Here is a 17,283-nt window from a genome sequence, read left to right on the forward strand (position 1 = left end):
ATTCCATCCGTGGGGATACCGTGTGGCGTCAGGAAGGCCATCCGGCCACCCCTACAACTAACCTTGCCAAATCCGTTCTAACCGCGCCAACCCTGCGATCGCTGCGGGACTATGGCGTAAGTGAAAGAAAGAAGGAAAGAAAGAAATATGAGTTTTCACATTTCCGAACTATTTTCTGAAGAAGAAAGATGAAAATGTTCCCAAATTAGAAACTGTCATGAAAATGGTAGAAAATAAGTCTGGGAAGAAAGTAAAACGCTTAAAGTCAGACAGCGGAACCAAAATCAAGAATGCTTGCACTAAAAAGCTTCTAGGTGAACTTGAAGTTTTCTACATCACAACCAAATCGTACACGCCTCAACAAAACGGAAGAATTGAAAGAGAAATATGTACTCTGTCGGGTCAGCACAATCAGCAATATATGCACGAAACTGAATGAAAATCTGTGGGCTGAAGCAATAGATTATGCAGCCTTTACGTAAATCAGATCAATAAAAGGAAAAAGTCCCACTAAATTCTGGTTTGGACGAAAAGAGATCTCAGAAAGTTGAGAAGTTTTGGGTGTCACTGCTATATTCCAATTGATGATCACAAACGAAGAAAGACTGAAAAAGAAGTCAAAGAAAGGTGACATGATTTAGATTCGACTTGCTGTAGAATCTCCCTAGCTGAAGAAATGGACGTTGTTGTCTCTGATAATATTATATTTTATGGAAGAATAGAAGGTAAAGAAGGAGTTACTGTAGTTAAGACTTTCGCAAGAGAAAAGAAGAATGAAACAATCATAAGAAATCCAGAAATCGTAAACCGGCTCTACTTTGACCGATTTTCAAATTCAAATGTGATTACCACGACTGTTTTTTTTTAACTTCTGTAATAATTGTGTTATTTAACATAGGGGCTTGTATGAAATGATTACATACTAATTAATACAACACATTTTCTAAAATGCAGAGGAAATAATGGAAAAAATGTAGATGGTCAAAGTTAGCATGGATTAGTGGACACAATGATGGGCCTATACTTCCATCACAACTGTCAGCTATCGTTCCATTGGTGATCAATATTTCAAAACCACTGTGAAACTTTGACCACCAGAAATAAAAATATTGATGTAAAGTTTTCTTAAGTACTTTATAAAGTCTCATAAAAGAAAAAAAACTTACTGCAGTACTTAAATCAAACAGCTTGATCCATCATCAAAATTGTAAACAAACGGAAGGAAGTATTTGGTAGGGCCCTACTTTCTTCCTCCGAGACTCAACGGACAAAGATATCATAATTTCGTAAGGAATGTTCTATTTGATCTGTTAACAGAACAGTTGTGCGACAATACATGTAATTCATGCATGATGGAGGACCCCATCATTTTATTGTTAATGTCTGTTGGCTTCTAGAGAAGACTTTGTTGACAGATCGGTAGGTAGAGTTGGACTAGTTGCCTGCTCTTCAATTTCTACCGATCTAAACCGACTGGGCTTATATTTGCGGGGGCTTTTGAAAACTCTTGTGTGTGGAAACCCAGAACAAATTTTCAGACAGAAGTGCAACCCTTCCGCAAACTGCTGCTATTTCAAAGCTGGGCCATCAAAAAGTGTCCGCGTGCGAACCATTCAACGAAACATCATCGGTATGGAGTTTCGGAGCCGAAGGCCCACCTGTGTACCTTGATGACTGCGCGACATAAAGCTTTTTGATTCACCTAGGCCCGTCAACACGGACATTGGTTTGTTGATGACTGGAAACATGCTGCCTGGTCGGACAAGTCTGCTTTCGAACTACATCGAGCGGATGGACATGTACGGGTACGGAGAAAACCTCATGAATCCATGGACCCTACATGTCACCAGGTGACTGTTCAAGCTGGTGGTGGCTCTGTAATGGTGTGGGGTGTGTGCAGTTAGAGTGATATGGGACCCCTGCTACGTCTAGACACGACTCTGACAGGTGACATATACGTAAGCATCATGTCTGATCGCCTACATCCATTCATGTCCATTGTGCATTCCGACGGACTTCGGCAATTCCAGCAGGAAAATGCGACACCCCACACGTCCAGAATTGCCACAGAGTGATCTCAGGAACACTCTTCTGGGTTTAAACACTTCCGCTGGCCACCAAACTCCCCAGACATGAACATTACTGAGCATATGTGGGATGCCTTGCAACGTGCTGTTCAGAAGAGATCTCCACCCCTCGCGCTTTTACGGATTTATGGACAGCAATGCAGGATTGATGGTGTCAGTTCCCTCCAGCACTACTTCAGACGAACCCATGTGACGTCGTGTATCGGCACTTTCGCGTGCCCTACACGGTATTAGGCAGGTGTACCACCTTTCTTTGGCTCTAAAGTGTATAAAAAGTAAAAGTTATGAATAACGGTGAGACTAGAACGGCATTGATAGATTTTGTAGTGACACTTTGGCACCTTACCAGTTAGCATACAGAAGATGACTCCACTTGCAATTGCCGCCAGTAATGGAGCGGCTACACCAGACCATCGTCGACCGATGCGGGATGCGCAGAAGTTCGCCACACAGTAGGAGACGAACTGCGCGCCACCCTGCGCGGCCACTGTCAGGAATGGGTTCACGCTCAGACTGCTCACAGCCAGCACTGGAGAGAACATGGTGAGCAGGTACACCGACCTGATGGGATGGATCAGAATGAGCATTTCACCAGTGCGTCGAAAATACTTGTCATTATAGAAAGGATCCTTTAAACGAATTCAAAAATTGTTCAAATGGCTCTGAGCACTATGGGACTTAACATCTGAGGTCATCAGTCGCCTAGAACTTAGAACTACTTAAACCTAGCTAAACTAAGGACATCACACACATCCATACGATTCGAACCTTCGACCGTAGCGGTCGCGCGGTTCCAGACTGAAGCGCCTAGAACCGCTCGGCCATTCCGGCCGGCAAACGAATTCAGCATACACACTTTCAATCCAAAGAATTCGAGAATCGCGAAGTCGTTTTTCAGATAAAAGAAAATTTCTGGGAGACTATACATAAAAATATTAATTTGTGATGATTACAGCTGTATTTAAAAATGATTAAAGAAATAAAAATCATTGATTCGATTATGATCCTTAAAATGGTCTTAAAAACTTACAAATCAGATCCAATTGTTCCATTACAACAAATCAGTGAAATAGTTTATAAGGATTTTTAGGAAACTCATTTTTAATAGAAATAATTAATAATGATATATTCTCTTAGACAGACTCAACTACCGAAGGCCTCATTTTTTATTGCAGTCACAGTTAAAATAGAACAAAATGTTCAAATGTGTGTGAAATCTTATGGGACTTAAGTGCTAAGGTGATCAGTCCCTAAGCTTACACACTACTTAACCTAAATTATCCTAAGGACAAACACACACACCTATGCCGGAGGGAGGACTCGAACCTCCGCCAGGATCAGCCGCACAATCCATGACTGCAGCGCCCAAGACCGCTCGGCTAATCCCGCGCGGGTTAAAATAGAAATAAAGCAGTAATGATAACCAACAAGTAGCAACAAAAAGTTGTGATACATAAAAATAGTGTAGTAACTGTTACACTCACTTTTATTAATAGAAAACTACTATTGTTGCTTTTTGTAGATACCCAACCTTTCAACAGATGGTGAACCATAGATGTATGAATATAAAGCCATACTACAATCAGAATTGTCACAAAATTACAAAAATTAGGTGCTAATATAGAGATATTTTTCTAACTCGATTATTTCTGTGACCAGACGCATAACTACATCATAGAGAAACGGTGTAACTACAGACTTTCAGTGAAATTGAAAGTTAGTTAGGCAACAATGAATAACGAGTGTAAACCTTAATGCTACGTGTTGTGGTTGGGAGAGCCAACACCGGGTTACTAGAGGAAGCCGAAAGGCAGGCGTTTTAGCTCACACAGGCTGGCGTGAGGTCTGGAACAGGACAAGGAAATTATAATTTAGAAAAACGGACGTAGCTGGTGGAATACTTAACTTTAATCCATTAATGATGAGCGTCGCTCTTGACGGTACATGATTACCCTATCAATAGTAACTGGTACTGGCGCCTTGCTAGGTCGTAGCAAATGACGTAGCTGAAGGCTATGCTCACTATCGTCTCGGCAAATGAGAGCGTATTTTGCCAGTGAACCATCGCTAGCAAAGTCTGTTGCACAACTGGGGCGAGTGCTAGGAATTCTCTCTAAACCTGCCATGTGGCGGCGGTCGGTCTGCAATCACTGATAGTGGCGACACGCCGGTCCGACGTATACTAACGGACCGCGGCCGATTTAAAGGCTACCACCTAGCAAGTGAGGTGTCTGGCGGTGACACCACACTACGATGACGGTGAATGGTTAAGGAAAGAGACAATTAAAGTGTACTATTAAGTCAATTGTTTGAGTTTGATAAGAGTTTTTGAACGTCCATGTATGAAACTAAAATAAAACTGAGGTAAAGTAAATCAATTATCTTTTCTTAGGGTTTGCTTATCTATATCTAAGATGCTATTCTGTTAAAACGTGAAGAAATATTTTGACATTAAGAAATTGGAGAAAACTATCAGTTACAGGTTCTATTACACTTTTATGAAAATGTGAGCAGTCACTTAATTAAAAATGTGTAATCTCGCTTCACATTGAATTAAAATTGTGTACACTTATTTTTAAAAAAAGTATTGCCCTCACAAATATCTAAAACACTAAACTCTTCCACGTTATTTGTTAAGGAATGTTATAAGTACTTTAAAAACAATGAAACCATTGACAGACTTGATCTATAAAATAAGACGGTTGTTTTTGAAATATAAAAGCAACATGAGTTACTCCTCGGGTAGTACAACACCACTGACTTGTAAGATGATCCTTATATCTTCAGGCAGTTCTGATAACAGCTCGTTCGCCTTCCTGATGCTGAACGTAACATATGACTACTGAAAGGAACGTTTCTAAATTCTTTTAGTCGGGTAATGTGTGTTTTCTTTTTCCGATGTTAATGTGTTATGTTTCTGGATCGCAGATAAGAAAAGAGAAAACCAACTCATCACGGCCGTACACTACTCGTAGACTGTTGATAGGCGATGGTGGGACCTGAGGAGAAGAGGTACTGCCGGAAGTAAAGCTGCGATGACGGGTCTTCAGTCGTATGTGGGTAGCTGTGTCGGTAGAGCAGTTGCCCGCTAAAGACAAAGGTCCCGAATTCTAATCTCGGTCTGGTACGCAGTTTTAATCTGCGAGGAAGTTTCGTATCAGCGCACACTCCGCTGCAGAGTGAAAATCTCATTCTGGAAACATTCCCTAGGCTGTTGCTAAGCCAGCTAGTTCTGGAAGGTTCGCAGGAGTGCTTCTGTCAAGTCTTGAAGGTAGGAGAAGAGGTACTGGCGGAAGTAAAGCTGTGTGGATGAATCGTGAGTTGTGCTCGGGTAGCTCAGTCGCTAGAGCGCTTGCCTGCGAAAGGGAAAGGTTCCAAGTTCGAATCTAGGTGCCACACACAGTTTTAATCTGTCAGAGAGTTTCATACTTGTGGACTGATGGGCGAAGCCAATAATCGTTATTATATGCACGCAACCATTCCGATTTTGACCCACCACCTGGTCACATGGAATAATATTAAAAACATTATGCTGTATGAGATGATACTCGAAAAATTATCACTGTCGCTGTTTAGTTAGTACCTTAGAGAAGGAATGAATCAAATATAACAGAAATTGTGACAAAATAGAAAGTTGGAAGATACAGTAAATTCCCTTATGTCATTATATTTCTTGTTGCAATACCGCATACGACCAATGAAAAGTAGAATATGGAAGAGATGTATTCAGTTTAATAATAAAGGAAAAAATGCAAATGAAAATATGCTATGGCAGAAATAACAATTAGCTAGAATTAGAAACTGGGTTAGATTCTGTTGACGAAATGGATCATTGTTGCTCTTCATTAATGTGCACTAGCAAGACGTACTAAGCAAAGAGGGCATTTGAAAGTACAGCAGAAGAGAACAAACAAGCCGGTTCTGGTAACAGAAATCTGCAGATATTAACCATTTACCCAATACTTCAATTGTTTTCCTAATTTAGCTTAACAATAAATGGAGAAAATAAGAAATGTGAAGAATGAAAGTCTCAAAGACGAATCATCAGATGATTATGAAATGAAGCGTTGGTGGTTAATACCAAAAGTCAGAATACAGAAAAATAGCATACCGGGGCAAAAGTTCCGCGAAACAATCTAATTGGATGCAGCAGCATCAGATGCTTGAAAGCAGGCATGCTTCAAAGCAAAAATGCTACATACACGATCTGATCAAAAGTAACCGGACATCTCTATGTTATGCGGAATCTATCACTATACGTTGCGAGAGAGGGCCTCCCAGCAAAAAGGAGGCAGGGTGTATCGTGTTGTCAGAAGAGAAAAAGAGTAGCAGCAGAATGAGTCGATCAGGAGAACACACTGACTTCCGGCGTGTACTAGTCATCGAATGTCACCCGAGTAACAAATCCATCAGAGAAATTTCAACCTTTCTAAAGCTGCCCAAGTCAACTGTTAGTGGTGTGATTGTAAAGTTGAAACGCGAAGGAATAACCACAGTTAGACATACTCATCTACTGACGGCTAGGGACCATCGAGATTTGCGGATGGTGGCTGTAAAAAAGCGCACGAAATCAGCGGAAGGAAACACTTGTGAGTTCCAAAGTGCTATTAAGACTGCAGCAAAGGCAATGACTGTATGTAGGGAGTTAAAAAGAACGGAGTATTGTGTAGCCAATGCTAAGCGACGCTTGAGGTGCTGTAAAGATCGACACCACTGGACAATGGAGGACTGGAATCGAGTTATTTGGAGTTATGAGTCACACTCTATCCTGTGGCAGTCCATGGAAGGTTACGCATTTGGCGAATGCCTAGAAAACGTTACCTGCCATTATGTGTAGCGCCAACAGTCAAATATGGAGGAGGTGGTGTTATGGTATGGGTCTGTGTTTTCTTATTTGGATGTGGAACTCGTAGTCTGGTTAAGAAAACGTTAAATGTGGAAGGATATGAACTCATTTTAGAGGATTCTGTACAGTGTACAGCAGAGGATAAGTTAGGAGTCGATGATTTTTCATATACACATGACAATACACAAGTCAGCATCTATGAGGCAATGGTTCATGCATGATAACATTCCTGAAATGGACTGGTCGACCATCAGCCCTGGCCGGAATTCAATGGAACACATTTGCTATGAATTACATCCTCGACTTCGATCCAGACCGCAGCGTCCACCATCACTACCTTCTATGGTTATGCATCTTCAGGCAGAATGGGCTGCCATTCCTACATAGTACGACGGTACTGGGCACTACGCACTGTAGATTGAGTAATTACGAGGGTCACTCCAAAAGAAATGCACACTATTTTTGTAAAAATACAGTTTTCATTCTTCATGTGTGAAAGTTTCACAGTGTGTAGATACATCCTTCCCGCTGGTTTTCAAACTCTGTTCAACCTGTTCCCGTGAGTGGCGTCGTCACAGCATGTCTTCGAGATGGCTGCTACATTTGACGTTCGTCAGAAGCAACGTGCTGTCATAGAATTCCTGTGCTGTGAAAACGAGACAATGGGAAACATCCACAAGAGGTTGAAAAAGGTCTATGGAGATGCTGCTGTCGATCGCAGTACAGTTAGTCGGTGTGCAAGCAGTTTGCGTGATGAAAGCGGGCACGGTAATATTGAAGATTGTACTCGCAACGGCAGGCCTCATTCTGCACACACTCCAAACAATGTGCAGAGAGTTAACGAATTGGTGACTGCTGACAGACGCATCACAGTGAATGAATTGTCACGCTACGTTGGGATAGGGGAAGGAAGTGTTTGCAGACTACTGAAAGTGTTGGCGTTAAAAAACGGTTTATGCCAGGTGGGTTCCCAGGATGTTGATAGTGGATCACAAAGCAACAAGAAAAACGGTATGCAGTGAACTTTTGGAACAGTATGAGAATTGTGACAGGTGATGAAACATGGCTCCATCATTTTTCACAAGAGACGAATAGGCAATCAATGGAGTGGCATCATGCAAATTCACCCAAGAAAAAAAAATTCAAAACCACACCTTTTGCTGGAAAAGTTATTCCGAAGGACTCTTGCTTGTGGACATCATGCCAAATGGAACCACGATAAATTCTGATGCATATGTGACGACACTGAAGAAACTTCAAGCTCGACTGAGTCGTATTCGACCACATCGGCAAAAACAGGATGTTTTGCTGTTGCACGACAATGCACGGTCACATGTCAGTCAAAAACCATGGAAGCGATCACAAAACTCGGATAGACAACACTGAAACACCCTCCTTACAGTCCTGACCTGGCTCCATGTGACTATCTTTCATTGGGAAACTGAAAGGTCGGCCTGTGTGGCCGAGCGGTTCTAGTCGCTTCAGTGTGGAACCGCGCGACCGCTCCGGTCGCAGGTTCGAATTCTGCCTCGGGCATGGATGTGTGTGATGTCCTTAGGTTAGTTAGGTTTAAATAGTTCTAAGTTCTAGGGGACTGATGACCTCAGATGTTAGGTCCCATAGTGCTCAGAGCCATTTGGACCATTTTTGGAAACTGAAAGACTCTCTTCATGGAACAAGGTTTTTAACATGATGACTCCCTTGTGCACGCTGCCAAACATTGGCTCCAACAGGTTGGTCCAGAATTTTACCGTGCGGGTATGCAGGCACTGGTTCCACAATGGCGTTAGGCAGTTGAGAGTGATGGAAATTATGTGGAGAAATTAAAATATTCTTCCTAAAGGATGTATCTACAAACTGTAAAACTTTCAAACATGTAGAATAAAAGATGGATTTAAAAAGAAATAGTGTGCATTTCTTTTGGAGTGACTCTCGTAGATCAAGCCCCCACGTTGTATGGCATGAATATATAAATATATATATATGTGTTACACTCAACAGTCAGCTTAATTGAGCGGCCCAGAGATGTAGCTGGTCTCAGTGTTTGGCTACGTTTTTCGTCATAGGGTGCCAGCTCACACCTGTCGTAAACTCAATTTTCAAGCTGAAATAAAATATAAAATATGCAATGCAGGCAGCTATTGCGGTGAAATTTAAAAATATTGTGTCACTCAAGTTGGTTTATAATTTGAACAAGCAGTTTATTTCTATTTTTCCACGAATATTCTTCAGTATATTGACTAAACACTTAAAATGCAGCCTGAGGGGCTTTTACGCAAGGGCGGCCGTTAATAACTGATGCTACAACACTTCACTACAAAATTCGTATATCGTGATCACGGCACTCGACAGTATGTTCACAATTCACAAAATACACTATTGTCTGCCGTCCTGAACCACTATATTGAGCTCAACTTGATCGTTGTCGAACGTCGCTACATACATACTTGTCCCCGATCGTGGCTACCAACCCACTACTATCCCCAGATGGGCGGCAATTCGGCTCTTAGCGTCGCTCCTACTCCACTCCGCAAAGATGGCCGCCCTATACACCTTCGAAGCGACTGCATATCTCAAAACAATGTTTGACAAAAAAATTGCGAGTATTCTAAAATTAAACACATATGATACATTGAAAAATATGGAAATTTTCTGGGCAATAACAATTTAAAGTCCAGTTTTTGTATCTGCCACCGTTTTTTCACAATTAACGTTCTTGTGGTGTGATTTGCTTTTCCCACTTTTTGATACTGAACATAAATAAACAAATAAAATACATACTTAATTACTCACCTACCTCTTTAAACTTTAGAATGCTGCCGTTACTTTAGTCTCTTTAAATTTATTTATTACCAGTCTCTCAGTTGACTCCCATATTCCGACCTCTCATTCAAAAATGGTACATACTCTGCTAAATCGGCTGTGATTGCTCGATGCATCTCTACTAGCCGCTTCCGTAGACACTTCGTTTATATTAATCGTCCAAAGCACAGCCGAGATATTAGTTTTTAAACTTTCATAAATTTACAATTTCAAGAGTATAACTTTTAATCTATTATATATTTTTTGTGGCGCGTCTAGATAATTAAGCTTTACATATTTTTCTGTCCATGAGTGCCGACTCGCACCTCCGTGTCACTCTTAGTTCTGTTTTTATCAATTTTTCTCTGGCAAATAAACTCCTCCAAGCGCTTCAACACGGCCATACGCTCCCTACCAAGCTTCCGCTCTGGTTTTTCTGAGCCCGCTAGCTGCTCGCCACGAACCCATAGCACCGCCAGCTCTGCAGCGGAAAACTGTCGCTCCAATCTCGCCCCACAGCTTGTACGCTCACAACAGACATTCAGACGCCTCATTTAAAGTGTTCACCACAGAGTTCAAGCGGTTATAAAGGCGAAGGGTGGGCACAGCCCATATTAATGTCCGCTAATAGATGTCCAGATACTTTTAATCAGATAGTGTACATTGCACCAAAAAAGAAATGTTTCTCACATGATTGTTTTTCAACGAAGTAAATGAATATTTTTATCCACATTTTTTCATTTTATTTTTTGTTCACTAAACTGTATTTGTCATTTCAATTTCACATGTTACCTAATTCAAAGCCAAATGGCTTTATCTTCAGGGAAAAAATGCAGTAATCGATGTACATTCCCAACGTATACTGTCTGGTGGAGAGCACGTGGAGACTGGTCTGAAATGAGAACCTGATGAATGAGGAGTGTGATAAGCATGTTACAGGATATTTGTACTGGGCCATTTACATTTACTTTATGTATCCACACAGCAACAAGTTCTAACATATTTGGACTTATTGATACATGAATGGCTTACACATATAACAGGAGTACTCGTTGTTTATTACTGAGATTCTCTAACTTGACAAGCAAAATGCTCGTTCAATAAGTTCTCATTTCTGTGCACTTTCCACATAGTTTTGACCAGTTAACGTAAGCTGCTGATGTACATAGTTTCCTGCATCCTGGTTCCTCAAGATCGAGCAATTTTGCTTTGTATTAGGTAACATGTAAAACAGAAAATAATAAATACAACACGATCGATAAACGAAACCAAATGAAAAGAGACGAGTTAAGCGTAGCTGTTATCCACCATGAAGTTCTTACTAGCTGATATCCTCAGCACACTCCATCACAAAGGAAGTTACAAGATTGGTGTTAAGAAATGAATGATGGATTATAAAGGTATTACTGCAGTATATTCAGGGAGGACAGAAGCTAGTAAAATTTTTTCTGAAAGATTGTTTTACGGAATATGCAAATGTAGGAAAGACGTCAAAAATAGAAGGAAAATTGTGCATCATAACATGTGAGAATGTGACATATATACGCGGTCGGCAGCGCTAGCAGTGAAGGGTATACAGCGCTGTAAAGGGGGCGCGGAAAACAGTGCAGTCATTGACGTAATGCGGAAACGGAGCGGTTTATCTGATGTTACAAAGGGTATGATCATTGGCTTTCGGGACAAGTGCGGAAGCATTTCCGAAACGGCTAAGTCTGTGAACTGTTCGCTTCTCGCCGTGGTTAGAGTATACCGTTCTTAGTAAAATGGCGCTGTCCAAAAGCGGCTCCAAGTCGACTGTAGTTGACCACGGGCCATAGATGACATGGGTGGACGACGGCTGCGGGGACGTGCAACCGCTGAGCACCTGACCGCCCGTTGAAGCAAGAGGCTACTAACAGTGTCTCCTCAACGACGGCTCAGCGAACGTCGCTGCCTATGGGCTTCGGCAACAGCCATCTGGATCATGCATTCATGCTGACTATGCCGACTGCTGTTCATCAGCGGCGGAGGCCGAAATCTGTGCATCAATACCGCAACTGTACGTTCACTGAGTGGCGACTGATGGCCAGGATGAATTACGTCTTATGGTCCATCGGACAGATGGCCGTTGGAGCGTACGACGTGCAACGTCTGAAAGCAAACACCGTGCGACTATTGTAGGAAGAATACAAGTCAGAGAGGATTCTCTGGATGATCTTGTCATTCTGCAAGGCAAAATGGACCATTATAAGTACACTACTGGCCATTAAAAGTGCTACACCACGAAGATAACGTGCTACTGACGCGAAATTTAACCGCCAGGAAGAAGATGCTGTGATATACAAAGAATTAGCTTCTCAGAGCAATCACACAAGGTTGGCGGCGGTGGCGACACCTACAACGTGCTGACGTGAGGAAAGTTTCCAACCGATTTCTCATACATAAATAGCAGTTGACCGGCGTTGCCTGGTGAAACGTTGTTGTGATGCCTCGTGTGAGGAGGAGAAATGCGTACCATCACGTTTCCGACTTTGATAATGGTCGGATTGTGGCCTATGGCGATTGCGGTTTATCGTATCGCGACATTGCTGCTCGCGTTGGTCTAGATCCAATGGCTGTTAGCAGAATATGGAATCGGTGGGTTCAGGAGGGTAATACGGAACGCCGTGCTGGATCCCAACGGCCTCGTATCACTAGCAGTCGAAATGACAGGCATCTAATCCACATGGCTGTAACGGACCGTGCAGCCACGTCTCGATCCCTGAGTCAACAGATGGTGACGTTTGCAAGACAACAACCATCTGCACGAACAGTTCGACGATGTTTGCAGCAGCATGGACTATCAGTTCGGAGACCATGGCTGCGGTTAACCTTGACGCTGTATCACAGACAGGAGCGCCTGCGATGGTGTACTCAACGACGAACCTGGGTGCACGAATGGCAAAATGTAATTTTTTCGGATGAATGCAGGTTCTGTTTACAGCATCATGATGGTTGCATCCGCGTTTGGCGACATCGCGGTGAACGCACGTTGGAAGCGTGTATTCGTCATCGCCATATTGGCGTATCACCTGCCGTGTTGGTATGGGGTGCCATTGGTAACACGTCTCGGTCACCTCTTGTTCGCTTGACGGCACTTTGAACGGTGGACGTTACATTTCAGATGTGTTACGACGCGTGGATCTACCCTTCATTCGATCCCTGCGAAACCCTACATTTCAGCAGGATAATTCACGACCGCATGTTTCAGGTTCTGTACGGGCCTTTCTGGATACAGAAAATGTTCGACTGCTGCCCTGGCCAGCACATTTTCCAGATCTCTCACCAACTGAAAACGTCTAGTCAATGGTGGCCGAGCATCTGGCTCGTCACAATACGCCAGTCACTATTCCTGATGAACTGTGGTATCGTGTTGAAGCTGCATGGGCAGCTGTACCTGTACACGCCATCCAAGCTGTGTTTGACTCAATGCCCAGGCGTATCAAGGCCTTTATTACGGCCATACTGATTTCTCAGGATCTATGCACCCAAATTGCGTGAAAATGTAATCACATGTCAGTTCTAGTATAATATATATATACTTGTGCCTTGCAGAATGACAAGATCACCCAGAGAATCCTCTCTGACTTGTATTCTTCCTACAATAGTCGCACGGTGTTTCCTTTCAGACGTTGTACGCTCCAACGGCCACCAGTCGCCACTCAGTGAAAGTACAGTTGCGGTATTGATGCGCAGATTTCGGCCTTCGCCGCTGATGAACAGCAGTCAGCATAGTCAGCATGAATGCATGATCCAGATGGCTGCTGCCGAAGCCCATGGGCAGCAAGTATATATAGCTAGTATAATATATATACTATTCTAGTATAATATATCATCTGCATTTCTTCTTGGTGTAGCAATTTTAATGGCCAGTAGTGTATCTTCTATGCTTGGGGACCATGTCCTCTGTTCTTCCTCGGCACAATGGCATTCACTGGCAGGATAATACAACTTGTCACACAGATCCCAATGTACGTTCGTGGTTCGAAGAGCACAAAGATGAGTTTACCGTACTCCTCTGGTAACCAAACTCCCCGGATTTGAACCCAATCGAGAATCTGTGTGTCCATGGATCCTCAATCGACTAGCCTAGCGCAGCTGGCCACAGTTCTGGAGTCGGCATGGCTCCCCTGTCGGTATTTTTCAATTGAAACATGGACGATAACTAGTTTGGACAAGAAGAGAATAGAAGCTTTCGAAATGTGGTGCTACAGAAGAATGCTGAAGATTAGATGGGTAGATCACGTAACTAATGAGGAGGTATTGAATAGGATTGGGGAGAAGAGAAGTTTGTGGCACAACTTGACTAGAAGAAGGGATCGGTTGATAGGACATGTTCTGAGGCATCAAGGGATCACCAATTTAGTACTGGAGGGCAGCGTGGAGGGTAAAAATCGTAGAGGGAGACCAAGAGTTGAATACACTAAACAGATACAGAATGATGTAGGTTGCAGTAGGTACTGGGAGATGAAGAAACCTGCACAGGGTAGAGTAACATGGTGAGCGGCATCAAACCAGTCTCAGGACTGAAGACCACAACAACATATTGACTCTCCTCCTGGACGTCTCGCAGCAGTCCGGGCTGCACAAGGCGGTTATCAGGCTTTTGACAGGTGGTCAATTTAATGTGACTGGGTAGTCTATATATGATTATCTCAGTGAAAACCGTGGAACGAAGATATCCAAGATAAGTGTAGATAACACTATGCTATTATAAAAGTCAGATTTAGCAGAAAATGTGTATCCTCAACTCGGTATTTTCTGCATCCTTTTCCAGAGCAATGTTACCACATAGTTTACAGATGGGTGATTAGAAAATATTTAAACTAAAGAATTGCCGCGAGAAAGATGAGAGAGTATATGAATAAATACCACGTAAAAGAGGAAAGTTCTGAACTAATGCGAGGAACTCCTCTACAGAATAGAAGGATTGTGCCATAAGGAAACATTTGAGCTTGAATTTCAAGACTTGGAGATTAGAACTCAGTATTTTCAGTTCTAAGGGAAGTCTGCTGAAAATGAAACCTCTTGAATACTGAACACTTTTCTGTACAATAGTTAACGAAACGTTATCCAAATGCAAACAGCTTTGTCGGCTGGTGTTTACTCAATGAATGTTGCCATTTCTCTTGAATGTTGATGTTGTTAACAGCAAATCCCATGACGCTGTGTATGTGCGGGGATAACACAGTTACCATCCCGAGACACCAAATCAACGTCCTACACGAATTCCGCGAATTGAGGCCGCAGATATGCCAGGCCGTCTTTTTCTGGGCAACCCAGATCTGTATCCTCGTAGGTAAAAAGGAACAGAGGAAGGTCAGAGCGAAATCGTTAAGTGTGGAAGCAGATTTTATTTTATTTTATTTTTTTTTTTTGCCACTTACCTTGCGATGATCAGCAGCACAGAATTCTTGAAGACATTCGGGCTGGAGAAGAGGCTCAGGAACCCCCTCCTGTCTGTCTTGCTCTTGCCCAAGGTCCGAACCACAGACAAGGCGAGCGGAGGTACTGTAGTGGCGTTGGTGGCCGCGATGCGGCGCAACAGTCGCATCGTCTCCTGCTGGCGGCCTCTGCATGCCAGCCAGCGTGGTGACTCGGGAAACCAGCTGAAACACCGTAAGCATCCAAAGAGAGGAATCTTAGTTCTGCACTCGAGAAGTAATGGGCCTGTAATACCGGTGAAAATATGGTGGAAGAGTCAAAAACTGATTGTCAGTCACGAGCCTCCTGACACTCCACATTAGGCAATTTACTGTCTCCTACGGAATGTTTCTTTTCCTTTGTCTATCAGGGCACCTTTTTGTTTTGGCTTAAAATGTTTGATCTTGATAGTTTACTTCCATTGTTCCGTTCTTGTAGATGTTTAGCCCAACTCCAGACTACCTTTGACCATTGTTTTTCTCTCCTACTATCGAGTTATAAGCTAGGATAAATATATCTATTTCTGTTTATTATTTTACTGTCCTTGATAATTTCTAATAACATTATGTGAAATGTGCCGGTTCACGTGAGATCACCGAAGTTAAGCGCTGTCGGGCGTGGTCGGCACTTAGATGGGTGACCATCCAGGCCGCCATGCGCTGTTGCCATTTTTTCGGGGTGTACTCAGCCTCGTGATGCCAACTGAGGAGCTACTCGACCGAATAGTAGCGGCTTCGGTGAAGAATACCATCATAACGACCGGGAGAGCGGTGTGCTGAACCCACGCCCCTCCTATCCGCATCCTCTACTGAGGATGACACGGCGGTCGGATGGTCCCGGTAGGCCACTCGTGGCCTGAAGATGGAGTGCTTTAGTAAGAGAAATGTAAAATTTCACAAAAAGTGAGTAACTGTACTTTTTAGAAAAAAATCTACAATCAATTTTTGTACAACAAAATTCATTGACCGTCTACGTCACATAAACGTACTCTTATAAGCCAAAACATTACGACCAATGCCCACCGCGACGTTGGATGCCGCGTGGTGGCACTGCAGGCACGTGACGCGGTAACAAATGTATGTAAGCGGAGCAGAGACAGACGGAGGATCACCCTAGCGAAGATATGGGCTGCAAATGGAGAAATCCATTGAGATAAGCGACTTCGACAAAGGGCAGATTATTATTACGCAGAGCCTGTGAACGGGTATCTCGAAAACGGCGAAGTTGCTTGAACGATCACGTGCTGCTATCGTGAGCATCTATAGATATAGATATAGAAGGACAGTGAAACTATCACTAGGCGCTAAATGGTTGCACGTCCACGACTCTTCACAGAACGTGAGTTACGGAGGCTTCTCCGCTCTGTAAAGTAGGATAGATGGTGGTCTGTGTCATCTCTGCCGAAAGAGCACAGTGTTGTTGCACGAACAAGCGTTTCGGAGCACGCCGTTCATCGTACATCGTTCATCAAAGAGCTCAGCAGCAAACCATCCCCACGTGCTCATATGTTAACCCAACGACATCGTCAGTTACGACTGCAGTGAGCACGGGACCATCGGGATTCGACCATCGATCAATGGAAACGTGTCAGTTCTTCGGGTGAATCACATTTCTGCTACATTAGGTTGATGGTCGTCTCCACACACGCTGCCATCGAGGTGAACGGCAGCTCGAAAAGTGCTGCGCACCATGGATACAGTCTGGTGGGAGCAGTATTATGCTATGGGAGACGTTCTCCTACCCGTGAACGGGTGGTAGTAATCGAAGACACGCTGACAGCTGTCAACTACCTGCATCCCTTCAATGTCTACATCTACATCTACATCCATACTCCGCATGCCACCTGACGGTGTGTGGCGGAGGGTACTTTGAGTACCTCTATCGGTTCTCCCTTCTATTCCAGTCTCGTATTGTTCGTGGAAAGAAAGATTGTCGGTATTCCTCTGTGTGGGCTCTAATCTCTCTGATTTTATCCTCATGGTCTCTTCCAGAGATATACGTAGGAGCGAGCAATATACTGCTTGACTCCTCGGTGAAGGTATGTTCTTGAAACTTCAACAAAAGCTCGTACCCGGCTACTGAGCGTCTCCCCTGCAAAGTCTTCCA

The 17,283-nt window shown here is 43.2% G+C and overlaps 1 protein-coding gene across 1 annotated transcript in view; it reads right to left on the reverse strand.

Annotated features, from left to right (window-relative positions):
* LOC124788672 (solute carrier family 22 member 21-like) overlaps nucleotides 1-15,307 on the reverse strand; it is a 53,659-nt gene extending 38,352 nt beyond the window's left edge. Inside the window, exons 1-2 of the mRNA XM_047255954.1 lie at nucleotides 15,141-15,307; nucleotides 2,434-2,648 (exon numbers count right to left, since the gene is read on the reverse strand). Coding sequence (XP_047111910.1) covers nucleotides 2,434-2,648; nucleotides 15,141-15,307 — 382 coding nt within the window. The remainder of the gene's footprint in view (nucleotides 1-2,433; nucleotides 2,649-15,140) is intronic.
* Nucleotides 15,308-17,283: the final 1,976 nt, after the last annotated feature.

This window comes from Schistocerca piceifrons, chromosome 3 (genome assembly GCF_021461385.2).
Source record: "Schistocerca piceifrons isolate TAMUIC-IGC-003096 chromosome 3, iqSchPice1.1, whole genome shotgun sequence".
Taxonomy (NCBI): domain Eukaryota; kingdom Metazoa; phylum Arthropoda; class Insecta; order Orthoptera; family Acrididae; genus Schistocerca; species Schistocerca piceifrons.